The sequence below is a fragment of the Lepidothrix coronata genome, unplaced genomic scaffold (genome assembly GCF_001604755.1).
Source record: "Lepidothrix coronata isolate B3197 unplaced genomic scaffold, Lepidothrix_coronata-1.0 Scaffold41, whole genome shotgun sequence".
NCBI classification, from domain to species: domain Eukaryota; kingdom Metazoa; phylum Chordata; class Aves; order Passeriformes; family Pipridae; genus Lepidothrix; species Lepidothrix coronata.
The window spans coordinates 3,773,249-3,799,590 of NW_016690221.1; the positions used below are offsets into that span (position 1 = coordinate 3,773,249).

At 42.8% G+C, this 26,342-nt stretch overlaps 1 protein-coding gene across 2 annotated transcripts; it reads left to right on the forward strand.

Annotated features, from left to right (window-relative positions):
• The first annotated feature begins 1,306 nt into the window (after positions 1-1,306).
• Positions 1,307-26,037, forward strand: TECPR1 (tectonin beta-propeller repeat containing 1). 2 transcript variants are annotated; one of them, XM_017813463.1, is made up of 25 exons: positions 1,307-1,392; positions 4,410-4,642; positions 6,348-6,530; positions 7,027-7,149; positions 7,789-7,914; positions 9,432-9,606; positions 9,703-9,803; positions 11,249-11,350; positions 11,744-11,889; positions 12,730-13,253; positions 13,962-14,107; positions 15,004-15,159; positions 15,685-15,834; positions 16,460-16,617; positions 17,297-17,424; positions 17,685-17,787; positions 18,465-18,561; positions 18,945-19,024; positions 19,327-19,383; positions 20,063-20,237; positions 21,434-21,569; positions 21,954-22,046; positions 22,726-22,832; positions 23,274-23,393; positions 24,060-26,037. In XM_017813463.1, exons 2-25 carry the CDS (start codon positions 4,412-4,414, stop codon positions 24,255-24,257), a joined length of 3,615 nt encoding a protein of 1,204 aa, XP_017668952.1. In that variant the 5' UTR covers positions 1,307-1,392; positions 4,410-4,411; the 3' UTR covers positions 24,258-26,037. The 2 variants fall into 2 exon arrangements, with proteins under 2 accessions (XP_017668952.1, XP_017668953.1); XM_017813464.1 differs by lacking the exon at positions 1,307-1,392 and adding an exon at positions 2,581-2,604.
• Positions 26,038-26,342: the final 305 nt, after the last annotated feature.

The following is a 26,342-nucleotide window of genomic DNA, read 5'->3' on the forward strand; positions in this document are numbered from 1 at the left end:
AACAGCCCTTATCACTGCAGCAAACACTGGTGACTCCCTTCCCCAGATAGTGTCCTGTCCAGTAGGGAAGGCTTAGCCCCATTTCATAGGAAGGGGATAAAAAAACCGTAAAAACCAGAAGTGATTAAAAAATTTGCTTCAAAATGAAACAAATGCTTGAAACAGATGGGAACACAGGTCACATCACCCCAAATCCAAACCAGTGCCAGCATCACAGGATGATGAGGGGGTCCCTGCCCTCTTGCTTTCTGCCTCCTCCTTCCAGTTTGCAGGTGACCCATCTGGAAAGGGTGCCTAATCTGAGGACTCTCTTGCTTACTGTAACTGTGGTGGTTTAACTATTACATGAGGTTGTTCAAAGAAAAATCTTAAATACAAATGCAATGCAGTACTTCCTCATCAGGGGAAAGATACTTCCCTAAAATAAATGTCAAGTGACAAGGAAAAATCCCCCTTTCAAAGAAGTGAGGTTTGGAAGAGCGTGGAAGAGCCGACAGTAAGGAAGCTGTCTGTACAAACCCCCTCCAAATGTGCTGGGATAAGGGCTGCAAAGCAGTGAAATAGGATTGAAAATATCCTGACTATGCTTTGAACAGAGTAAAGTCTTTCCTAATAACAAGAGATTTAAGTTAATTTTTGAGTGCTCTAGCCTTGCCTAGATCAAGGATGTGTCCCAGTCATGGGGTAAACCTCCCCTAACTGCATTTTCAAGGCAAACCCTGCCTTTGCCATGAGAAACTGCAGGTTGTGTTTAGACAGCAACAATTATGGGCAAAACTGAGGGAAATCTCCCCAGCCAACAAGGGCAAATGAGTGAGGCCTGGTTCACTGGAATTAACTTCCAGTTACTCTTGTCTTGCTGATGGTTGCCTGGGAGAAGAGACTGACTCCCACCTGGCTACAACCTCCTGTCAGGGAGACTTCATAAGGTCTCCCCTGAGCCTCCTCCAGGCTGCCCAGGCCCAGCTCCCTCAGCCGTCCCTCACAGGACTTGTGCCCCAGACCCTTCAGCAGCCTCGCTGCCCTTCCCTGGACACATTTATACACACGGACAAGGTCCCCCCTCAGTCGCCTCTTCTCGAGGCTGCCCAGGCCCAGCTCCCTCAGCCTTTCCTCGTCAGAGACGCTCCGCTCCCTTGCCCATCCGCGTTGCCGTCCCCGCAGTTCTCAGCCGGAGCCGCCGCGGTGCTTCCCCAGGGCCCGGCGGACCCGGAGCCGCCTCCCGGGGCCGCCCCCGCCGCTCCCGCCGTGACGCGCGGGGCCCGCGCCAATGGCGGCGGCGCTCGGGGCCGCTGTGGGCGCGGCGCTGCCCGGCCGCGGCTCCGCGGGGCCGCCCTGACGGGGCCGGGGCACGGCGGCTCCTTCCGCCGGGAGCGGCGGCGGGAGAGGCAGGTGAGGGGCGAGCCCGGGGGGCGGGCGGTGCTGCGGTGGGGCGGGCAGGGCAGGGCAGGGCGGAGGTCGGGCCGTCGCCGCCGCGCCCTGCGCAGCTCCCGCCGCCCTTCCCGGCGGCTCCAGCGCTGGCGGAGCCCTGGGGAGGTGTCGGTGTCTCCGCGTAGCCCCCCGGGGGAGGCGTGCGGGGCGTTCTCGGGTCGCCACCAGAGCCCCGCGCCCGCCTACCTGCCGCAGCGAGCGGGGGCTGTGCCTGGGCTGTGCCCGGCCCGGGGCCGCTCCGGGGCCGGTCCCGCCCGCCCCTGCCCCGCGGAGGCGGCGCCGCAGCCCCGCACGGCTCCTAAGCCGATCTGGCCTTAATGCCCGGCCGGGAGGGCCCGTGCGGGGCTGCCGGGCGGTGTCTGCGCCTTGTCGGGTTTGAGGGGCGCGGTGGGAGCCCCGCGGGTGCGGAGCGGCGGCCGCGGCTGTGCGGGGGTACCGGGGCAGAGCCCGCGGGGTTCGAGCGGTACCGGGGAGAAATCTGAGCCCGCTGTGCCCTGGAACAGGGTGGAGCCTGTGCTGGTGGTTCACATCCTGCCACGGCCTGAGCTCGGGGGCACGGCCCCTCTCGCCTGCTTTCTCCTCTCATTGCTTTTGTAATATGGAAGGAGTTGGGATGTTTTCCTTGAATTCTGTAGCAATCAGTGTTACGCCAGGCAACCGGAAATTTTAATTAACAATGTATCATGTTCGCTTAAGTAGTTTCGGTTCTCTCAGAAATACCTGGCTGAGTTGTAGGATGAGGAATAATTTAGCAGTTCTGATTTTTTTTTCCCAGTCCCCTGAGAGTACTTGACAACTTCTGCCTTCATTGAAATGCAGATAAGCCACAAGCACTGAGCATCTTTCAAAATCGAGCAGCATCTGTCTTCATCTTCTGCAGCACAGCCAGTGCAAAGGGGCCTAGAGTGAAGTCTTAGAAGTTTACAATCCCAAATGCATTTGGGATTTTCCCATAATTCTCCAAACACTTTGTTTCAAAAGTTCCCATGTAAGAATATGCAGAAACTCTCACTTGTTTTGGCTGCCTTGATTATTTTAATCCAGTTGCACCCGCCTGCATTATTTTAATTCTGTCCCATCTGTAGTTTCCCAACTCCATAATCTTTGGAACTTTCTGAACCTTTTTCTGAACTATTCCAGGTACTTTTCGGCCTGCCTGGACTGTCATTCCAGGTACAGACCTTCATTTATATATTTGCACACCTTTAAGAGACTATTCCTTGTTACCTGGCTCTATAATTATGATTGTTGCATAATCCATAGTGCTTCTTTTACTCCAGACTTGCTGGCATTCTGGTTGCCTGAGATTAAATGCATAATATTTTCTTCTGTTATAAACACTGTTTTGCAGAATTTTAAGTGCTAATACTGAAAGGTTTATTTTCATGGCCTTTATTTTCCCAGTGGTGCATACACTATCATTTTCACCTTATCTTCACTTTGTTCCATTCCATTTTTCCATATTATGTCCTGTACTATCCTACAGGAGGATATGAAGAAGGTAAATGGCTAGTCCAAAGCAGACAAAGATGCATGCCTTCACAGTCCCAGCAACAATGAGGGGAAAAAAGGTCAAAACTAGAGGATTTCTCTTAGTTATGCTACAAATAATAGGAGAATTTTGCTCATGACCTTCCCCTGGCATCAATGGTTCTCTCCCACTATACATTTTCTTCTCACTGTTACCTGTTATTCACCTGTTGGATCCAGGTTTTTAGGTACTTAGCAGGAGCAGTCCTAGGAATCAAAGAATTCTGGAACATTCCCCCTGGGATGCCAAGGGAATTTACTGTGCTGTTGTTTGACACTGACCCAGCTGGTTCAGATTCTCTGCAGTTTCACCTCTGCCATTCACATCCACAGAACAAGTCAGTCCCTCTGTACCAGCACTTCTATCAGTCAGAAAGCAGGCAGGCAACCCTCTTTAGGCTCTTGTGTTGAAAGCACAATTGCTATTTGACAACAAAGCAGTAGTGTTCCACTCTGACTCCAAGTAAGAATTCCTCTTTACTTTCATTGTGTTGGATCTGAGTCATTTTTCATACCTTTCCCCTCCTGGTCCCCCACTGTATAGTTAAAGGAACTGAAGGCAAAGTTCAAAATACTCATCAGTAGTTCTGACTGTCAGACACACAGAACAACCAGGATTTGTCTGTTTTGATGGCACTCAGAAGGCCAAGTGACAGAAATACCCTGGTCTGTCTTGACTTCTGAAAGGACTGGCCTCACATAAAAGGCTGACCCCTCCCTGAAGGGCAGGGCTGCAGTGCCCAGAAAATGGCAGGTTATTATGGAATGGAACTCAGCCAGGTGTCTGCTGTGGAGCCATAAGTATTCATAAATATCACATCTATGAGTATTAAAGATCAGATCCCAAAGTGGTTGGATCTGGTACAAAATGCCTTGGAAAGAGGTTTCCTGGCAGCAGTAGGCAAGATGTCCATGGATTAAAACTAGATGTGTGTTTACAGAGAAGCTCCCTTTCACATCTCTGCCTTTGGACCTGTGTGGGTGTGTTGCTTACACCGAAGGAGGCTGAGAAGGAGGTACTGTGGGATATCAGGGCTTTGTGGAGCTGAGGTGAACAGGGTGTGTAGCACCATCAGCATCACCAGATCTTGGGAGTGGAGCTGCCTGCTGTGAAATGGTCTGTGCTACTTACCTCAGTTTAGAGCTGAGTTCTGTCCCCAGCCTGCCAAAGCTGTCCCAGTCATGTTGTGATCTCCTGTAGGATGGACAGTAGTGGGCTGGTAGCAAGGTCTTTCATGTGGCTTTGCAGAGCCATCTAAGAGGTGTGACTGCACAGCTCTGCCAAAGAGATCTGGCTGCCAGCTTTGCACAGGCTCTTCTGAAAAATCATCCCCAGCATCTTTATTTAATTTGACTGATGATGGCTCAAAGCAGGACTGATCTGCAGTAGGTTCAAGATCCATTTTTAAACATATCATTTCCACTAATACCTTCTTTTTGCCTTTCAGATATGGCCATGCCCAGTTCCCTTTTGTGGGCTGTTGACATTTTTGGGAGGGTTTACACCCTGTCTACTGTTGGCCAGTACTGGGAGCTCTGTAAGGACACACAGCTGGAATTCAAACGAGTGTCTGCTGTCAAACAGTGCTGCTGGGGAATAGCCTGTGATCACCAGGTGTACACCTACGTGTTCTCAGGGGATGTTCCTATTAGGTACCAGGAGGAAACCTATGAGAACCAGGTATGACAAGTTATGGTACCACCACACACTTGGCAGAAAGGGCAAACCCCTGTCTCAGCTGTCTTGGTACGCTTTTGTCACAGGAAGATTGATCAGTTTTATTTGTTTTCACTTTTTACCTGAAGTTTCCAAGGAGTATATATGTGCCAAATAGCAGGCTATTCTTTTAATATTTAAATTCCCAAAGGGGTTTTACCTCCCTGCTCTTAGCAAAAGCAGTGCCAGTGTGAGCCATGGCTTGTTCTGTGTGAGCCATTTCAGACTGGAACATTCAGCCTTTTCACTGGGTGGTTTCCTTTCCTTAGTGACAAATACACAATTCCTTGAAGAAAATGCCCAGTGTAACTGGAACTTCCAGGTAACAAAGATACATTGTCTTTTTATTTATCAAAGATACAATATCTTATATCAGTCTTAAGAAAATGATGGGTTTTAGTGTTTCAAACACTTCTCTAATAAAGGCATGACTTTCCACTGAAGTACATTTCCAGCTTTTTTGCATAGAAGTGTTAAGATGAACCTCCCTGTATGGTGTACTTCAAAGTAATGTCTTTAAAACAGTATTTAAAGGAAATTTATCAATTTCTTTTAAGTTAACTAAAGGTTGAGAGAGAAACCAAGCATATTTCTTGAGCACATTTTCTCCCTTGAGCACATTTCTCTGATTTCTAATGGACAATGGGATAAATAGAAATTGAGAAAAGACACTAACTTATCTGCATGGGTAAAAATACAGCAAATTAATTTTATACATTATTTAATATTGATACAACTTTTCAGCCATTTAAGACGGTTACTTTTGTTGTGTAAACACATTCTTTAAAAAAGCAAAACTTAAAATTTTATTTGTTATTTTAAAACTTTTGTTTTGTTTGTTCTAGGCTATGAAAAATGGAAAACAAAATACTAAAAAGCACAAAAGGAAACATTCTACAAGAGCTAACAAGGACAAAGTAGTTTACAGATAACGTGCAAAGCAACTTAGCCATATTCCTAGTAAAATTAAATAATATTTTGTGTAAAAATTATAGAAGGATTTTGAGCCACTCATTTTCCATGTGCTCTAAAATGTAAGACAATATTACATGACAGATTTTGCCAGTATTTCTATAGTATGTAGGAGTGTGGGGAGAAAAATAAAAATGACAGCTGTATTGGTGAAAATCCTTGTGTTGTTTGTACTGCTATTGATTCAAGCCAGATTAGGGGGAAAGAACCCTCTAGTTTAACATAAGATACAGGGGAGATTTGCTCATATAGTTTTCTTGACACAGTTTCTGGCACAGAGGCAGTGCTATTTTTCTAGTGCAGACAAGATATTAATCATCTTTGTCCGGAGTGTAGATTAGAAATCCTAAGGCCATCTAATGCAGGAGTGTCATGGTGCCATACATCACCAAAGAAAAAAGCACTGTTAGGAGTTATATATATCATGAGATGCTCCTATTTGTGTAGCCAAAGAGGACTTGGTTGGGACCAGCTCTGTAGTCAGCCCTGCTTTGAGACTTAAACAAAGTCTCAAAGTCTCTTCCTAAAAACGCTGTCTGGGAGGGGCTCACAGGGGGAACACTTTCTCATTGACCCCAGGAATTTATTCTTCTTCTACTGCAGAAAATGAGAAATGTGTCTTTTATGGCTCCCTGTAGATGTCCAGTATGAGATGATGTGATCTCCAATAAAATCCTTTATTTATTATTTCTGGCAGCGCTGGAATCCGGTTGGTGGCTTTTGTGAGAAATTACTGCCCAGTGACCGCTGGCAGTGGAGTGATGTGAGCGGGCTAAAACATCAGCAGCTCGATAGTTTCACACTGCCTTCTCCACACTGGGAGTGGGAGTCTGACTGGTATGTGGATGAAAATATTGGAGGGGAACCAACAGAGAAAGGGGTAGGTGAACAATACCAAAAAGAGATCTATTCTGGGAATCCTTAGTCTGTAAAATAAAAGGCACTTTTATAGAAGTGTAAAAGGTCTGTAAAAGTAAAACTTCCCAGAGATACATCTTCCTGGGAAATAGCTCAACTCTAATACAACACAAGGAAGGGTCTTGTTTGAAGGCTTTTGAAGTCCATAGGAACTTCCCTAGAAGCTTTTCTCTTTTGATCAGGCCACGAAATGCTGGCAACTGAATGCCATTGTTATTTAAGATCTTTACTACAAAACAAGCAAAATGTTTTACTGTGTCTTGTTTGTTCTGTGTGTATCATGCAGAGGAATTTGGGATGATTCATAAATCATCCATGGAATTAGCTGATCTGTTAATCAGGGCTCTTGAGACACACACAGTCACTTGTACTGTGACCCTCGTGCAGAATTGCTCTGAGTTATGATTTCAAGCTTTCCCTTGATCCCATATTTCATACAAGAAAACCTCTGTTTGCAGGGCTGGACTTACGCCATAGACTTCCCCAGCACCTACACAAAGGATAAGAAATGGAATTCCTGTGTCCGGCGCAGGCGGTGGATCAGATACAGGAGATACAAATCACGGGACGTTTGGGCAAAGGTTCTGGATGCCTTTTAAATACTAAATAAACCGTTTTTCTGAAATAATCAATTATAAGTGCAGGGAAATTAATTTTTTATTACTTGTCTGTAGGCTGGACCTGGATTCCTTGACTTCCAGCTTGCTGTTCTTGTAAGCATAAATGGAAGGCTGGGATTATTACCTGTGGTAATAAGGTGCCAAATCTCATGGTGATGCAAATGGAGATGGATGCTCAGCTCCACTGCAAATTTCAGACCAGCTTTTTAACTTCCTTTGGTTGTTTGACAAATCACTCTCATCTGAGGTGCCATCTGCCTGGCATCTTTCACCAGCTCTGTCCTTTGTCTGTATGAATAACTGTTCATTAATAATTTTTGTTCCGTTCTAAGAACATCCAAAAATTGTAATTTGTGATGTTTCAGCTTTCCAATTCTGTATGCACTGCAAAAATTTCCTTTAGGTAGGGTACAAAACACAGCCTTCTTCGTGCTGCTCCAGCAGCGTTTCCCCTCTCTCTGCTTATAACAGCCTTGAACGAGAGGGAGAATCTCCATGCTCAGCCACTTTAGGAAGTAATACATAAACCAATCTGCAAGACACAAGTTAGGCCACCAGTGCAGTGTCTCCTCTTCTCAATCTTCTTTCCCTTTGCTTCAGATCGTGTCACATGATGATCCAGAGCAGCTGCCAGACCCTTTCAATGACATCTCCATCGGAGGGTGGGAAATCACCGACGAGCCTCTCGGCCGCTTGTCAGTGTGGGCAGTTTCTTTACAAGGAAGGGTATGTGTGTGTTCCCTGTGTTTTCTGACACTAATTACTAATGGAAAGGAGTTAAATACTTTTAAAGGAAGGCAGGTTTGTTATTGTCTTATGTTGGTAATGAAATACGCCGTTCGTGCATCTGGCAGAGGATGAAAAGCTGCTTTGGGGCTACATTATGTAACAACTTGTGTTGTAAATGGAAAGGCTTAAGTATCTCATAGAGTTGCTGTTTTATGGAAGCCTTAAACCTCTATGAACAGGTGAATCTTAAAACTTGGAGTGAGTACTGTCTTATATCCTGAAAAATTGCCCAGAGTTGCAATTTTGCTGACTGTGACACTGGTAACCAAGAAAAGGAGCCTCAAAACCTGATAGAGATTCTTGCAAAGCACTGTGCTGTGCCTCTGTGGTGGAGAGACAGAAATGATTCAGGAGTTTACAACATTGTTTTCTGAGACTTATTAATCAGAAAGTGGTTGCCTCCTGGCTTGGCAATGTGGTACCCAACTCTGAAATGTTTTCAGTTTGTTTTCTATTGAAAACTATACATATTTGTTGTTGTTGTTGTTGTTTTTAGGCCTACCATAAGATGTCTCTCCTCTTTTGCTCAGTGCTGTAAAGATTTGACTCTTGCTTTCCTTCCTTCATCCTTAGAGCATGTATCCAACATTGCTTTGTCTCTAGACATTTTCTAACTTGTGGTTTCACAGGGCAGTTTGTAATATTTATAACAGATAGCCTGAGCTTTCAGTCACACTTGGCACTGCCTGGAGAGGCAAGCAATCTTGGTTAAATTGTTTAAAATAAAATTCCCTGTGCCTCATACTTTCCAGCAGTACGTGACAAGCATCCCAGTCTACAGCTCACTTGACTGCCATTGTAAAATTCTTTCATTTCCCAAGTAACAGTCACCAGAGAAATAAAGTATTTCTAAAAATGAGGATTTAATACTCAGCAGTCATGTAGTGGAGTGCTCATGTGACTACCACAGGATGCTTTCTATGCTTGACCCTCTATTTTGACTGTGATCCATAGAGAAGTGCACAGTCCAAGACTAGCAAAAGGCTGGATGTCACTGAAGGCTGCACAGAGAATGAAAGTTTTTCCCCATATTGTGGCAAGTTCTGTTCAGTGAAAGTGAGGTCATGCTGTCAGCCAACAGAAACATTTTTGTGTTTGTTCATTCTTGGTTTATATAACATGCCCTGCAATACACTGAAGTGGTTTAAATGATAAAATATACACAGGACTTGTAGCAATAGGTTTCTGTAACCAATCCAGATTCGATTCTATGATAAAAGCAGCTCTGTAGAACAGCCACCTCCCTTAGTACATAAGGAAATAGCTTCAACTGCATAATCAACATAAGAAAGTACCTTTAAAGGTCAGAGTGCCATACACTACGTAAAAACATCCCGTTGTTAAAGGAGGACTGTTCTTTCCAGTTTGTCTTTATGCTTCTCTCAATGGTTTCATTGTTAAAGTGATATTTTTCCTGGGTTTATTCATCTCTGTTTTTTTTAAAACTTGTCTAGGTATGGTACAGAGAAAATGTCTGCCACCACAATCCAGAAGGTTCCACGTGGTCCTTAATCACCACTCCTGGTGAAGTTGTACAGATCAGCTGTGGACCCTATGACCTCCTTTGGGCAACTCTTTGGGAAGGGCAAGCTATTGTGAGAGAAGGAATTGATAGGAATAACCCTCAAGGTAAAGTTTGTTAAATTTAGCTGGAAAGCCCTTTGATTTTTATAGTGGTGAATAAGAAACTAACCTACAATGCCTTCTGGGTTTTGTTTCACGCAGGAATGTCCTGGAGTATTGTGGAGTCCCCAAGCTCTGAAAATGGGATTATGCACGTCTCTGTGGGTGTTGATGTGGTGTGGTGTGTTACAAAGGATAGAAAAGTAAGAGGGATCATGATCTGCTTCTGCTTTTTTTCCCCCTTTTCCTGTCTGCTTTTCTCAAACAGGAGTCCTTGCACAGGAAGTGTTGGGGATTTGAACTCTCTATCCTCATGGTTTGGGGAATTCTAGTTCCCCTTGCTATGTTATGGGAATGCTCTGTGGTTTATGATGGATGTAGTTGAGTGTAATTTAAGGAAGAATTTCTGTTTTCTCCTAGAAGGAATTTTCTAGACCCAGGTCAGACAGATGTGGCAGGTGGGCAGGGATGTTGGTGGGGATGTAATAAGGAGTCTACTTTTAGGGGATTTTAAGCACTGAAATGGAAGGGACTCCTGCTGCTAAATCTTGTTTCCACATGGGTTGAAGATTACATCAAAAGCAGCATGGGGAATATTGTTATTTACTCTTTCCTGCATGATGCTATTTTTTTTATCTTCCTACTGCAACTGTTCTCTCTTGATCAGCCTTTTAACATAGGGGGGTTTTGTATTTGTTAGGTGAGAGATCTTTTATGTGGATGTGTGACTACTTTCCTCTTGGGCTTTTAACTTAGAATCTTAGAAAGTCTCAGCTTGGAAAGGACCTGTAGGTATCATCAAATCCAACTCCCTGCCCCTTGCAGGGAATCCTGAAAGTTGTGAAGAATACTGGAACACTCTAGTATTAGAGTGCTCTTGTGCTGGTTGCAATCAAATCCTTTCTTCCTGAATTCAAAACCATGCATGAACTCTGTGCATGTGTCACAGTTGTGTTGAGTTTCTCTGGTTTAATGAGTCACTACTTGTCAGCTGAGCCATGGCAACAGACTGTGCCCAGCCTGCTCCATCTGCCACAGAAATCCACTGTAATAAATGGAGATAAGCTGGTGTGTTTTCCTCCAGATCTGCCAAAGGACAATCAAGTATACTGATGTTATTGTATTCAACCAACAACTTCTAAAGGAGTTGATTGTCACTATATGACTCTGTCATATAGAGGGAAATTTTTTCAGGTACCCAACCCACAGATACTCTCAGATTGGTAAAACCTGATCTAAGGGAAGATAATTTAAAGAGCTGTACCACTAAGAAGATCCCTCTGACAGTTCCCTCTGTCAGCTCTGCTTCTAGAGTTTAACACAAGAGCACTGAAGGCCATTCAGAATGATCAAAAATAGCCTACAGTTGATATGTAATAGAAAGCAGAGAAACCAACTCTGTCACAGAAAGTCATACCAAAAAATCTTCCAGTGGGCTCTTCTGGCTGTAGTTGGACACACAGTGTGGGTACTATTAAGAGAATTGCTTTATCTGATAAAGAAAAAGAATCAAGGAAGTAATTGAATTTTAAAGACAATGCAGCAAGTCAGTATTAGAGATTAATCCACTAAAGAAACTAAATTCCAGCTGTCTGCCTGCTAATGCAGAAGGAACAAAATTTAGGCTTTACTGCTGTTTTTGTTGTAGGTGTGGTTTAGAAGAGGAGTGAACTCACATAATCCTTGTGGGACAAGCTGGATTGAAATGGTTGGAGAAATGATGATGGTAACTGTAGGCTTAAATAACCAGGTAAGAGAGCTGCATACCAGCTGTGGGGATATTTACTTTCCCCTTTGTACAAGCACTGTTCACAAGTGGCAAGGACTGTCAGCAGTGCCAGTAGGGCTGGCTGAACAAGAGGTCCAGGGGCTTGAACTGCTAGAGAGGAAAGTGTGGCTGAATTCTGCACCAGGAGATAACAGTCAGCGTGTGTCTTGAATGGCACAGGGAGGTGCACACGGTTCTCTCTTGATGGTACAGAATTTTGTACTGCATCTACAGTATCAGCATTAAGGAAGAACACAGAAGGAAAATGCTGCGTCCACTAGCTTTTTTGGGCTGAATTCTGCACCACTGCACCTTTTTTGTAACTGGTAACTGCATTCCAAGCCATTTCCCTCACCAAGCCCTTTCCTTCCCTAGGTCTGGGGAATTGGCTGTGATGACAGAGCCATTTATTTTCGTCAAGGTGTCACACCAAGTGAGCTCAGTGGGAAGACATGGAAGGCAATTGTGTCTGGCCGAGAGAGCGACAGATCTCAGACCGGGAGCTCAACAAGTCTGCTCAGGTACCACGTGAAATGCCTGCCCAAGACTTTGTACACCCAGAGTTTCAATGCTAGGAGATATTTCTTTACATTCTTTACATCAAGAGATATTTCTTTACACTTCTTTACATACATACGGACAGGGAGGAGTGGGGAAGGCATCTCCAATCATTATGTATGCCAAAAGGCATTTGCATTTTTTCCCACTAAAATTACCAATAAGCAGCAGTTGTTGGATTCAGAGTAGAAACTGAAGCTCCCACACTGGAATTCAGTGCATGTTTGCAGTAAAGCATGTTCCTCTGGGCTTTACTACCACTATCTGGAACCAGTCTCTAATAAGAGGAAATGTTGTCTGTGAAATATCATGAAGGAGTGTCAACTTTACTCAGGAATTACCCTTCCTGAGTGTCACTGTACATTCCTTTTCCTTGAGAGATTAAATCAGCTACTCCATGCTGGCCTATGGGCTGTGCCAGACATGCCAATGGATCTGGGAGTGCTGCAGAAGCTACTTGTTTGAGTCAGAGTGTGTGCTAAGACCTCTCTAGCTAAGACAAATCATAAAGTTAATAGTGAGCTTTGAAAAATCCTATTTGTTATTTCATATTTGGAAAACGTGATGTTGCTTCAATGTTTTCCTCAGAGTTGTGGGCAGCCAACACCACCGACTGTTTGAAAAGATCAATGAGATTCCTTCCTGTGGTTCAGATTTACTAGACTGCTCTGCCAGATTTGTGGTGGACTCTTTCCCCTGATAGAAAAAAAGAAGTCTGCTGTTTCTCTGTGTGTCTATGGTCTAAGGCCTGTGGTAATTAATGCTTTGGATGATAGTTAATTAATTGTCTATTTGTCCTTCAGTGCTGGCTGTTTCTTTACTGATGATATTCAGACCCAAACAAATGCCATCATTCAGGGTGATGCAGACACTTCCTCTGACACAGAGCTTCCCAGCGTGCCCATGAACCCCACCAGCGCTGTCCCCATGGGAGCTGCATCCAGCAGCAGTGGGAACGGCACAGGCAGCCAGGCAGAAATACCTGCAAACCTCCCTGTGGATCCTCTGGACTCTGAGCAAGGAGAAGCCACTGCTGCTTCAACAAGCCATGAGAAAGCTGATCTTGAAATGAATAAATCTGCTGCGAGCCCAAATCCTTCTGCAGAGCTGCAGTGGACAAACATTGACTTGAAGGAGGCCCAGAAGCACCCAGTGATCTCCGTCAGCAGCTTTGGGGACACATCCAGCCTGTCCTCCCTGGGCGTGTTCCCGGCGGGAGCTGAGGAGCAGTACGGGGCTGATGAGCACCCACTGTGGGCCTGGGTGTCTGGGGGAGGCTGCCTGGTGGATCTGCACAGCCCACTGAAGTGGTTCACTGCTCCATCAGGTACTACCCAGTCACCACAGCAGAGCCTAGTTCCCAATCACAGCTCAATAAGCTCTTTAAGACAAATACTGTTTTGGTGTTTTGAAATGAAGCCATGGTGAAAGACTTCTGATAACCCACTTACTCTTATTGCAGTTTGGTAATAGGCTCCATGTCTGAGCACAGTGCTGCAGTATTTAGCTGTAAAGCACTTTGGGCTTGAGATATATAAATTAAAATTATATTTATTCTGAGTTTCCTAAGAATTTTGTGAAATAATCTGTGCTGATCTACATCTCATTTTTAATTGTACTGAAATTGCAACTTGTGGAAAAACTCATATCCCTGAATAGTAACAGGAAGCAGTGAAAAGGGCTCTCTTGAGAGATGCAGATGCCAATAAGTCATTCCTGCCATTCCTACTGAGACAGGACTATGAGACAGAAGTTATACAGAGGCATTGTGAATGTCAGCCCAGCTGATAATTGGGTGGCATTAGAATTTAGATTCTTGACAGACAGTGAAATATAACCACATTTTCAAAATAAACTGTGAACTATGGCATCCCAGTATGTAACAATGTAACTCTAAATGCATTGTATCACCTCATTATCTTGCAGTTCAGCAACAAAATTCCCATTTTGACAGGTTATGGCTTGGAAAGATTTTACCTTTCACAGAACTGTGTTCAAAGCTCCCTGGAGTTTACTGAGTTTGCTTCTGCTCTAGGTCTGTCATCCTCTGTGCAGTCCCTGTCCCTGTCCATCACTCCAGCTCAGACAGCAGCCTGGAGGAAGCAGATTTTCCAGCAGCTCAGTGAAAGGACAAAGCGGGAACTGGAGAATTTCAGGCACTACGAGCAGGCTATTGAGCAGGTGAGCAGTGGGGACACATCTCTTGTCTTCTGACACATGATTTGAACTTACTGTCAGCTTCATATTCTTGCCTTTATTCCTGTCTATGACAGCTTTCCTGGATTATTACTGTCTGAGCTCCCTGTGGGAAATTAACAGCTTGTCAAACAAGGAACAGCAATCTTCCTCCAAAAACATTATCAGATAGTTTTGTATAGGAACAAACAAATTGGTCTGCATTATCTGAGTACTCTGAAACCTCAAATTCTCAGAGAAATGTTAGCAACAGCACACACTGTATGGATTATTTTACCACAAGATGAGGCTTCTTAATTGAAACAGTGACTCAAGTAGGTGAATTTTCCTCTCTGTGGCCATTCAAAGATTAATTTAACTTGCATAAATAAAACAATGATGCAAACGTCAATGGCAGCTGTTAAATAGCAGCACTTCTGTTTGATGTTCCCTTTGTTATGGCTCCTTGGCTTTTTTCAGATTCATTCATGTTTTTGGTCCCTTGGTTGCTAATTGCCAAATGACATCTGGAATTCATTTGATTAAAAACACTTGGAACCCAGGGGTTTAATCAAGTTTAAAAAGATTATGTCAAAAGCCTTTAAACTCCAAACAGAGATTGTGTTATAATAGGAGCACAGTAGAGTCAATTAGTACCTGTGTGCTTGCAGAGGTTAAAAGTAAAATACTGTTGCACACGTGCTATTACAGTGCCCTTCAGTCCATTTTTGTGAGTTTTCATTTTGCCTTCAGCTTTGGAATACTCTGTGTCAGAATTAACTGATATGATGCAGACTAACCTTCAGCAGAGAGAACTTGTGGCAACAAAAAACAGTGTTTGAGAGACAGAAAAAGAGTTTACACAGTTTCCTTAATCCTGTAAATATGTGTTTGCCTTGTAGTCAGTTTGGGTTAAAACTGGAGCCTTGCAATGGTGGAGGAATTGGAAGCCTCATAAATGGATGGATGTTCGAGTGGCCCTTGAGCAGTTCACGGGGAGCGATGGAATGCGCGACAGCATCCTGTTCATCTACTACATGTACCACGAGGAGAAAAAGGTGTGTCCAGCCTGACACCCTGGAGAGAGAGCATTTGGCAAAGGGAAACCTCTGCAGGGAAATCAGCTTTCATAAAGGAGGCAAATTAAGGCACTCTGATGTTCTGAGTTTTGGGAGCCAATTCAAAGGTAGCCCCGGGTACCAGCAAACCACAGACTTTTCTGAGTTGCAGCTCTGTCAATGCTACATCAGAAATACCCAGTCAGCAACCACCCACACTGCTTAAACCATCAGTTCTGCACTAATTAGGAGTTCTGTTGGAAGTTCAAAATGTTCTCGATTGTGAAGAAAGAGCCAGGTTTGGCTGGCCAGAGTCTTCACAAATAGGGTTAATGCCTACAGGCAATAGGAATCAGAGGAAGTGCAGGGCTGGAAACTGAGCCCCATTCCTTCTGCGCCAAGAATTGATTCTTTGCTATCCTTGGCAGGAGTGCCTTGTTTGGAGTCCCAAAGTGCAAAAATGCTGGCTCTGAGGAAGGTTTATCTGACTTCGCCTTAGTCACAATTTTTTTTCTCTTGTCTTAGTACATCCACGTGTTCCTGAATGAAGTGACTATTATAGTTGAAGTGCTGAATGAAGCCAAACACTCCTTTGCACTGTACACACCTGAGAGGACAAAGCAGCGATGGCCAATCCGCCTGGCAGCCACAACAGAGCAAGAAATGCATGACTGGGTAATTCTGGGAATCTTCCATTTCAAGCTGGCAATATCTGCAATAAAACATAAAAGCTACTCTCTGAAATCTCAGCATTACATTTGCACTATCCGGGCTACTCATCTATTTTCAGAGTTTAGGTATTTGAAACATCTGATCAAACTTATTTACAGGCACCTGAGGCTTCTTGTCTCCTCTGGAGTTTGCACATGTGTTGGTGCTGCAGTTATCCACAGCAAAACCAATATTGTTCTTCATTTCCTTCCAATTTCTGGATATAGATTAGGGTACAAATGAGTTTAGGAGTTGAATTCAATCTGTTCTTCTACGTTGGCAGAAGAACCATTCTCTGTTGTCACTGTTGTAGAAAGCCTTACGTGCAGGCAGTCAGATACACACTGGAGCAAGGGAAACCTAAAACATGCTTCATAGTGATCAGTCCCTGCAAACCACAGTGCCTCCAGTGATTGTGTGATAAGTTCTAAACCCCTGAATTCTAGTGCCTTAGAGAAAAGGCTGCAGATTCACTTTGCTGATTTGGAAGAACATGCAAAGGTAAAGCTTTGTTTTACAGTACTGAACATCTATATTTTTGTTCTCACTGTAAATGGAAGCTGTTGGTTCTTTGCTTCTTGTTTTGTAGCTGTCTTTGCTGACCATGTCCTGCTGTGAAAGCAGACGGATTCAGGGCCCTCCTTCTCACCATGCCATTTGGTCTGTTACCTGTAAAGGAGACATCTTTGTTAGTGAGCCAAGTCCTGAGCTGGAGGCCGGACCACAGCTGATGCCCTGTGATCAAATGTAAGAGCTTTCAGAAGCTGTTCTTTCTGCAGGGGATGCCATCCAGCAAAGAATGTCCTTCCTGTCAATTCAATGGCTTTGATGGGCTGTTGGATTGTACAGTGCACTGCAGATGTCTGTCAATGGCAGGGTTAATGGCAGCCTTCATATTCACCACTGCACGTGAAGAAATCATATTTTAATTCTTAGATGCTGGAACTGTTCTTGTGATTTCAAAAGCCTTTCTCAAATTCTTGTGATTTCAAAAGCTTTTCTCATTGAGATCTCATTTTTTGTGATTGCATCTTTAATGTCATAATTACTTAAGAGACAGCCTAGACTAAAAGTAAACCTAATCACTGTAATTGGAGCATTCAGTTTTAACTGAGTCAGAAAATCTGAACTTTTCAGTCCTCTGTAGACCCTGCAGTCCAGGAGCAGCTTCTTTACAGTTTCTATTACAACTGTGACAATATGGTACTTGCAAACTCCTCAAGACAAACAACACCATCTGCTTTTTAGTAGTTGTTCAGAGTGAAATGCTTTCAGCTGGCAACTGCCTTCACTTACAGGTTGCTCAGGGGTTGAACAAGTGAGCATATTAGGTTGCCTGTCCTGAAGATTGTTGAGTTGCAGGCGGGGAAAGCAGACATTCCTGATGGATGTGGTGTAGGGTAAAACATTGGCCTTTCTCTGGCAGGTTTTGGCGCCAGGTCGGGGGTCACCTGCGGCTGATCGAGTGCAACAACCGCGGCGTCGTGTGGGGCATCGGCCACGACCACACGGCCTGGGTGCACACGGGGGGCTACGGAGGGGGCTTCATCCAAGGTATGCACAGGGGGGCTCTGGGTGCACATTCCTGACTGACCTTCCTGACTGGGTCAGCTGGTCAAGCTGTTTGTGCTGCCCTCCCTGTAGCCTGACGTGTCGGGTTGTACAGGAACAGGCCACACCTTAGAAATGAATTGGTATTGCAGTTTCATATTTTCAGCTTAAGAGTGAGATATTGAATTTAAAATTTAGCATCTTGCAGTTTAAAATGTAGTGGTTTTAGCTTTACTCTAATCCAAATTATTTATTTCTCACAGGACTGGCCAGTAGTGCTGATAACATTTATACACAGTCAGATGTGAAATGTGTTTACATCTATGAGAACCAACGGTGGAACCCAGTCACTGGATACAGCAGCAGGTTATTTAGTCAATTTACTGTATTTATTTACTGTAATATTATTACTGTCAAATGAAACAAAGGGTTTGTTCCAGCTTTTTGGCATAGTTATTACAGTTATTCTATTTTCAGCCTCCTTCAGCACTTATAATTAACCTGAGAGAGAAGAAGCAGTGTTTCTCAATTTTCTAATTTGTAATTATCCATTCAAAAAGCATTTGTGGCAAAACACTGCAGATTTGTGCTTTGTGATTGCACAAAGTGTGCCTACTTGCAATATCTTTCATTATTAAGGCCACGCAGTAAAGTTATTAGCATTTATATTCATACATACTCTGCTAAATACACTGGGTCCTTGAATAGTATATTTGAACAAAAGTATTGAAAATATATATTCACATATATGAGGGTCTATACCAGAGAAACTCAGGATTCACCTTCCAATTTTAAATAGTGGTGAGGAATATCACTCTACAGAGTTCACACAGTCCTCAAGTTTGGTGTAACTGGAAGCAATTGTACAGATTCTTTCCCACTATCCTCATCAATCACATGATATTTCTAAAAACAGAGATTAATGTCAGCTGAGTCTTTTGTGTATGAAAGTAGGAAGTGCTACAAAAAGGCTTTTATTCCCTCGCTTTTTGAATTCTCTGTTGTAAATGACCCTGCATTCCTTGTCTGCTGTTCCACCACAGAGGGCTGCCCACAGACAGATACATGTGGAGTGATGCATCTGGCCTGCAGGAGTGTACAAAGATCAACACCAAGCCTCCTTCTCCACAGTGGTCTTGGGTAAATTTTGTCTTGGAAGTTTTTTTTTATGAGGAAGGCAAGGCTTTAGCAAGTGGGATACAAGACTTGAGTTCAAGTGACCCAGATTTTCTTCCTGGATTTGTTGCAACATTTAACCTTGTTTTTCCCATTTCACTGGCAATAATCCATAGGCAAAAGAATGTTAAGCATCAAGTGGGGTTTTTTGTTTAGCAGGACTTAGACTGATCCATTCCAGCTGAATTAAAGGGACGTGGGAACCTGTGTATAAATTTCAATTTCTAGTATTGGAAAATTTCTAGCAAGTCATTGCACTCAAAAGGTGTAGGGAAACAGCAGAAGAGATTATTTTTATTATCCATCAGGTGTTGATTGTGCTTGTTATTGTCTCCTTCTGACAACAGGTATCAGATTGGTACATTGACTTCAACGTGTCGGGCGGGACGGACCGGGAGGGCTGGCAGTATGCAGCAGACTTCCCAGCGTAAGGAAACACCTCCTTCTACCCAATCCACACTTAAGTCCTCATTTCATGTTGTTTGCTGGCTTGTACATTAACTGTGCTTTGACAGGGACACAACACTGCCTTGATTTCTGCCTTTTTCTGGGGACACTGATATGTGCCAGGGAGGTTGGGCAGCAAGGTGAACTTAGCAAACTATTGTTTTAAGGGTTTTAAAGGATGGAGGTGTGTCTGGTGGGCAGATATAGATGCTCTCAGGCTGGCACTGACATTGGAGATGCTCTGACATCCTCACAAACATCTATTTAAATCTGTTTTGGTAGGTCCTACCATGGTCACAAGACAATGAAAGACTTTGTCCGACGGAGGCGCTGGGCAAGGTGAGGAACTAAGATTTAAATAAAAGGTATGAGCTTGAATGTTAACTGCTCACTACAGGTCTCCTTTAGTTAGGAGGGGAAGAATCTGTGATAATAGAGTCTAACAAGATTTCCCTAATAGACAGCACTAGTTTGTTGCAGTTTCCACAGAAAAAATACACAAATTCTCAACATGACCAACCAAGTCTTTAATTTAGAGCTGCCTTACCTCTGCTTACCTCAAGATGCTACATAACTTTTTAACAGGCCCCACCAAAGAAGGAATTGTAAAGTTATTCCCTTAACCAAGAGAGAGGAAGACTAGAACTGGGTGTGGATTTCTCTCTGCAATTGGATTCATTATCTTGCTGTTGCCCAGTGAGTCTGAGAGAACTGGGGAGGAGAGGAGCACAAACTGCAGACTTTTTAGGTGGTCTTGGTTTTATAAAGTAATTAAAAAAAAACAAAAACAAAACAAAACACAGAAATCTTGCAAAATCAGTAATAGTTCAAAATGCAAAACCTGATGCAAAGCATGATTGGTTGTTAAAAACCTCTTTCAAATTAAAATTACTGATACTTAATGAAAAGTACTGCTTAATGAAAAGACTTCAGGACTGGAAGTCAACAATGGTCTGGGAGACAAAGTCAGTTATAGAAAGTACATACTACTGACAGGTTTGGGTTTTCTCTGCTTCAGAAAATGTAAGATAGTCACCAACGGGCCATGGCTGGAAGTGCCTCCTGTTACCCTGTGGGACATCTCCGTAATTCCCAGTTCAGATGCAGATGATGAAGAAGCAGTAGCACTGTGGGCAATCAGTGACAAAGGAGACGTGCTCTGCAGGCTTGGAGTGACACAGCAAAATCCAGCTGTAAGGCTCCCTGTTTGTTTTCCCTGCCCTATTGATGTATTTCATGTCCTTATGCAAGTCCATACACACAGTCACACAGTGCCCTCTCTCAGAGCACCTTGGTATTTTTTACCCTTTTATGTCCCAGATTTGAAAGTCCCTGTCCATCAGCTATAGCAGTTTGCTGCCCACTTCTCTTATAGTGCTGTTCCTGCATAATCTACCTTAGCTTGTGCCACAGCACTTGCTGGGGCCTCTCTCAGCCCCTGCCCATCCTCTCATGAAGTGTTTTACTTCCACTTCCTGCACTGATAGCTTAGTTCCTCTTTTTTTGTCATTGCTTTTTTAAATTGTTGATAATGTACATCCCATTTAAATGATTGGTGAGGATCAGAATTTCTCTAAAGTATGGTCCCAGTCTGGTGATATCAGTCAGAGTTTATCCTTTGATTTTTCTGGGCCTGGAACTGACTCTAAGAGAGATGGGTCTGGACAAACCTGCAGATTTGACTTTTTTTTTAATGGACTGGGACAGAAATAATAAGCAAACATCCAGTGAAGTGTGCAGAAAGGAACAAATAGTCCCAATAACTTCAAAAGGAATATTTATTTCTTACTAATAGACACATGCTGAAACACCAAATTAGGGTGGATATGCACTGATTTTAAGCCCTATTTACAATGGGGGGGGGGAATCTAACAATATACTTTACTGGAATTTGGAGAAAAACTGCAGGAAATTGAAAGTTTTATAAGAATGATATTTTTCCTTCCTGTCCAATCAGTTACAATAGCACTGATCTGTAAGGCAGTGCAGCAGTGAGAACTGGAATAGTGTGGAATCTGAAGCCCCTCAAATCATATCATTTGAGTTTTGTGAGACTATTGTTCTGGGTAATCAAAGCCAAGGGATTATTAAAAAAAAAAAAAAGAAGGCTTTAGTCCATCTGTTCAGACACATGTAGGTGCTTAAAATCCAGTAATTTAAACATAAAAGGCCCTACTGTAGACCAATTTAGCTATTTTCAAAGAGTTGTATATCCAAATATCTTTGGGGATCAGCAACCTTGTTTCAGTTCAGTTGTGAAGTTACTAAGAATTATTCCCCATAATATTCTTCACTGTATGGGGTATTTTCCCATTTGGCAATAGTCAGTGATATTCTGTCATGGAGTTTTTAACCTTTCCTTGACAATTCATTTTCCACTATTTTTCAGGGAATGTCCTGGCTGCACGTGGGAACAGACCAGCCCTTCATTTCCATCTCAATTGGGGCATTTTACCAAGTGTGGGCAATTGCTAGAGATGGTTCTGCCTTCTACCGGGGTTCAGTGTCTCCCAATAAACCTGCAGGTGAGTCCTTGTACCAGTTCCCATGGCAGTGAATGAAGACCAAAGCCAGGAGTGACCTGCTGGGACACAAAGCCCTGGTTCCTTCTGAGGGGCCAGAGGTNACACTGCCATGGCTGCAAAAGACCAACCTGTTTCACAGAGGCCTTTCCCACAGCTGTGCAAAACACTGCATACAAATAATATGATAACTGTAGCAGTTGATTTGCTCTTCACTTGCATGATTTAAAGTGCTTATTTGTAAAAACAAGCTCGCAAAAATATATGAAGTGTAATGTCATTCCCAGCTTTCTTGCACAGCAATGTATTTCAACTGCAGCATTTTCAAGGCTTCTCATGCATAATTCTGTTTTCTCAGTGTTTAACTCAAGTATTTCTGACCTTTAGGTGACTGTTGGTACCATATTCCTTCACCTCAAAAACAAAAGTTAAAGCAAGTCTCAGTAGGACGAACATCTGTGTTTGTCTTGGATACAAATGGTAAGGATTTAAAAAAATTATTAGTTAAAAAAATACATCACTATACACTGGACTGATTTAAAAAGGAGAGGCTAAGTTAGAGCTGGACAGATGATGACTGGTGCTCCAAGAGGAGGAATATTTTGTGCTGAAAGATTTGGAGTAGCAGTGCACTGAAGTACTTGGTGTTTGTTATAACTGAGAGTGCCCTGGGTAATCCAGCATCTGTGCTCTTTGGGGGAGGGAAGACACAGATGAAAATTGCATGGCAGGATTTTGCCTGGAACCCCAAATGTACAAAACTGAAGAGGAATATTTACCTGCTGCAAGACCTGGAAATAACCCCATCATTGCAAGATAAAATGTGAAGTACCTTTTGTAAAAGAAACAAGCCTTTAACACCAGATTTAGAGACCGTCATCTCACTTGCTTTTGTTTTCCAGTGGTCCTTATATGAACATTTTTCCCCAAGAAATTTTACAAAACAGTATTTGCTGTTTTTCAGAAAGGTTATAAAGAATAACTATAGAAATACAAATTCCAAAGTAGGAACCTCATTGTCCATCACTGTCACACGTTAGCCAAAACCATGATGCATTTCCCCAGGACACAGGAAGAATTACAGCTGATTCGTTGTGTTGTTTGCAGCACTTCAGACAAACAGCCCCCTGAGCTGTAACCAGCACTGTGTGTTTTCCAGGGAATCTTTGGTACCGGCAGGGAATCACACCGAGCTACCCCCAGGGATCTGCTTGGGATCACGTGTCAAATAACATCCGGAAAATGTCCGTAGGGCCCCTGGACCAGGTGTGTATGGAGCTTCCCTGGATCTCATTAGTTCATTAAAAATTATGCATAACATACTTTAGTAATTAAGTGTTCTTCAGAATTATTTTTGTTTAGCTTTGTTCCACAAAGTGTTGGTCTAAATGCTGAAATCCTGACAGCAAGACAAAAAGTTGTGGTGGAATGGTGTGGCTGGAATGGTGCTCCAGCCCTTTGTTGTAAAAAGCCTCATCAATTATTTTTTTTTTAACAAGGCTTTCTATATATTTAATCTCTTTCCTGCCAAGTCTTATCTGGCAATGTTTTAATTAGAACACTGCTCTATAGCTCGGGTGTCTCTCTGCCTAAATTAGAGCAGTTTGGGCCTATTGAAGATCAAGACTGATTTCTGAAAGTAGTCAAACAGAGCTTTCACATCTGGGAAGAGCAGCACATTTTATTGCCTCTCTTTGCTTTCTTGAGGTCTGGGTGATTGCTGACAAAGTGCAGGGAAGTCACAGTCTGAGCTGTGGGACAGTCTGCCATCGGATTGGTGTCCAGCCCCTGGAACCTAAAGGCCTCTCCTGGGATTATGGCATTGGGGTAAGTGCTGGGGGCAGGATCCTGCCTAAAAATTGTACATCCAGATGTCCTCGGGCACCCAGAGGAAGGAAAGTGCCATCCTGCCCAGCTGGTGAATGTTGGAAAGCTCACATGTATCTGCAGGAGACTGACCTTTGTTCTTCAGTCTTAGGCTCCTTTTTTAAGTCAATATAATGGGCTGTGCAGTTACAGCTGGGAAGTTGTTTATTTGCATTTGATAAGTATTCATTTTAAATAGGGAATTTAAAAATTATAATGGAAAAACTAGTGGAGTAAGGGCCATTTAAAAAGAAAAAGTGGGTTCCTTCCTGGTCTGCACACGATTATTCCTCGTTGTATCCTGAATTATTCTCAAGGTTTTGAGAAAGGCTATTTCAAGGTTTTGCCCCCTTTTAAGTTGGTGGAAAACCTGCAGTGGTTCTGCTATAAACACCTGACCCTAGTAATCTCAGCTCCCTGTAATAAAAATAATCCTCAGGTTTAGTACTTCTATAGCTTCCTGCCAGAGAGGTCTGATGTGTTTTGTTTCATTTTACAAGGAGCCTTTTTACTGATTCCTCATGAATAAATAGAACAAACTGAATAGTGCCCATAAAGCATCACATCAGATATTGCACTTGCAGGGTGATGTTTCTCCTTTTGAATTTCTGTATCAATCTTTTCCAGGGTGGGTGGGAGCACATCACAGTCAGAGGAAATGCAACAGAAGCATCTCGGGCCACTGGTCATGACACCTCTGAGGAAAACCTTGCAGTGTCAAAGGATTTAGAAGATGAGGAGAGTAAAGGGAAAACAGAACACTCTAAAACCCCTCTGATGGTCAGTGAAAGTCAAGAATTGGACAGGAATGCTGTTAATTGTTAAGAGGTCGCCATCTACATGTTGCAAACAGGCACAGTCAGTATAAGTTGAAAAGAAGCTAAATGTCTATTGCTTGGAGAGAAACACATGACCTTTTTGTGCTACTAATGTGTTTGACTGAACTGGACTTTGCAATGGGGTATTTTAAGTACTGAATTCTTCTACTATATCATGTGTAAAACATGACTTGATAGAGCTCATAGTTTTGTCAAAGCAGGCAAGGTTTTTTTAACCATAATGTATTTCTGACCCTTTACCATAGCTGCTACACCCCATACAAATGTGAATATCTGCAGATGATCACATTAACTTCTTTTTTTTTTTAAATATTACAGTTCCCTTCATTTCTCTCATATTCACACACTGTTCTTCAGATTCATGTTTGAGCCTAGATGATGTTGGATTGATTTAAATGAAGGCAAACATACCTGGTCCTGTTTTGTACCTGCACAGAGCTCTGCTCCTGTGGGTGCTCCCTGGGTAAGAACTGAGCTTGGGTTCCTGCTCCCATCAGTAAAATCAAATCCTGAACAACTCAGCGTGGGGGGCAGTTACCAGGAAGGGCCAATTTGGGCTGTTTTTGCTCACAGTGAGCAATATCTCACTCGAGAAGTAGAACCACTGCTTTCAGCCAGACTGGGTAGGGAGCAGAGTCCAGCAGTGACATCTGTTCTGAACTGTCACTCCAAAGGGGGGGTAAATTATGTTTTGTCTTTATCTTAACTGGAACTGTGATAACTGGGGTGTACAGATGCCTCCCTAAAGGGGCTGGAAGGCACCAGACACTTGAGGAGTTAGGCTGTGTTCCAGATCATTGCAAATTATGCTTTCATAGTGTAAAACTCAAGAGAAAAGCTTAAATTCTGACTTTACAGTGCAAAGGGACTTCACTGCTATCAGTGGAGTTTGCCAGTGTAATACTGATGGGGGTTCAGAATGAAGCTCTGCTCTTTGGTTTTAGTAAGTGATTTACTCATCCCTTTTTCCAACAAGAAACCACCTTCTATTCTCAAAAAAAAGCTTTTCTTCCCCAGTTACTTATTATAATTGGACAGTTTACATTCATTTTTCCTCTGTGTGTGTGACTATATGGAGTTATTTTTATATGATGAGCAGTTTGGTGTGGTCTCAGTACTGTATTTGTAGAAGTAAAACTTATGTTTGCACGTATTTAAGGAATATATTTGGTATTTAATGCCAAGGAAAGCACTGTTTCCAAGTCCAAATGTGAATGAAGACTGAAGATGCTTAACTGTTTCAAAAGAACCTGTTGATCTTTCCAGTATGTGAGTAGAGATTTCGGATTTATACCTACCTTGTGGGAGAATCATAAATAACATGTTTGCATTAATTACCATTATAGGTTTTGCATAACTTGCACAGTATCTTGTCCAAATAAATAACTTTATTACATGTATTTTTAGAGAATTATTAGGATTGTATTTTCTCTGCATTGTATCCAAAAGATTTTTCCTTTTAATAGTCAGTGTTTACATATCCAACAATCAACCTGATTGCACACAATAAGCTTGATAATGTACCTTTGCATTTTTCCCTACATTGCCAAGTTTTACTTACTTTACTGTAAATAGTTGGGTTTAAGTGAAAAAAAAAAAAAGATAAATTATAAGTTGGTTGTGTTTGAGTACTAAGTATTTGCCTTCTAAAATGATTATTTAGAAAAATTATTTAATTTAAAATATAATGTCATTGTTGTGGCTAGTTAAAATAAGGAAAAGTGTCTTTAAATTAAAGCAATTTTGAAAAATAAAAGTAATTTATCAGAAAAAAAACCCGCTTCTTAAAAAAATCCCTTTTGGCATCTCCGAGAGCACAGCACTTCAGAAATGACCAAAGAGCATCCCACAGCTCTAACTTGGAGAGACGCTGAGTGGAACAACAGAAAGAAAACGCCTTGGAATTACTTATTTCTCCCATTACAATCAGACAACTTATAAATACAATAAGGACTAATTTATCAACACAGGGCAGCTGTTGAATGGAATAAGATCCAGCACTGTAATGGCAACTGAAATGTGTAACTCAGCAATACTTCAATTAACACTGCAGTTTGAGAAGGCCTTCATC

Excerpts from the sequence above, each read along its gene's own strand:
- TECPR1 (XM_017813463.1), top strand. The coding sequence starts at position 4,412 with ATGGCCATGCCCAGTTCCCTTTTGTGGGCTGTTGACATTTTTGGGAGG. Across the intron at positions 15,160-15,684 it reads TGTACCACGAGGAGAAAAAG|TACATCCACGTGTTCCTGAA; the intron begins GTGTGTCCAGCC and ends CTCTTGTCTTAG. Across the intron at positions 18,562-18,944 it reads CTTCTCCACAGTGGTCTTGG|GTATCAGATTGGTACATTGA; the intron begins GTAAATTTTGTC and ends TTCTGACAACAG.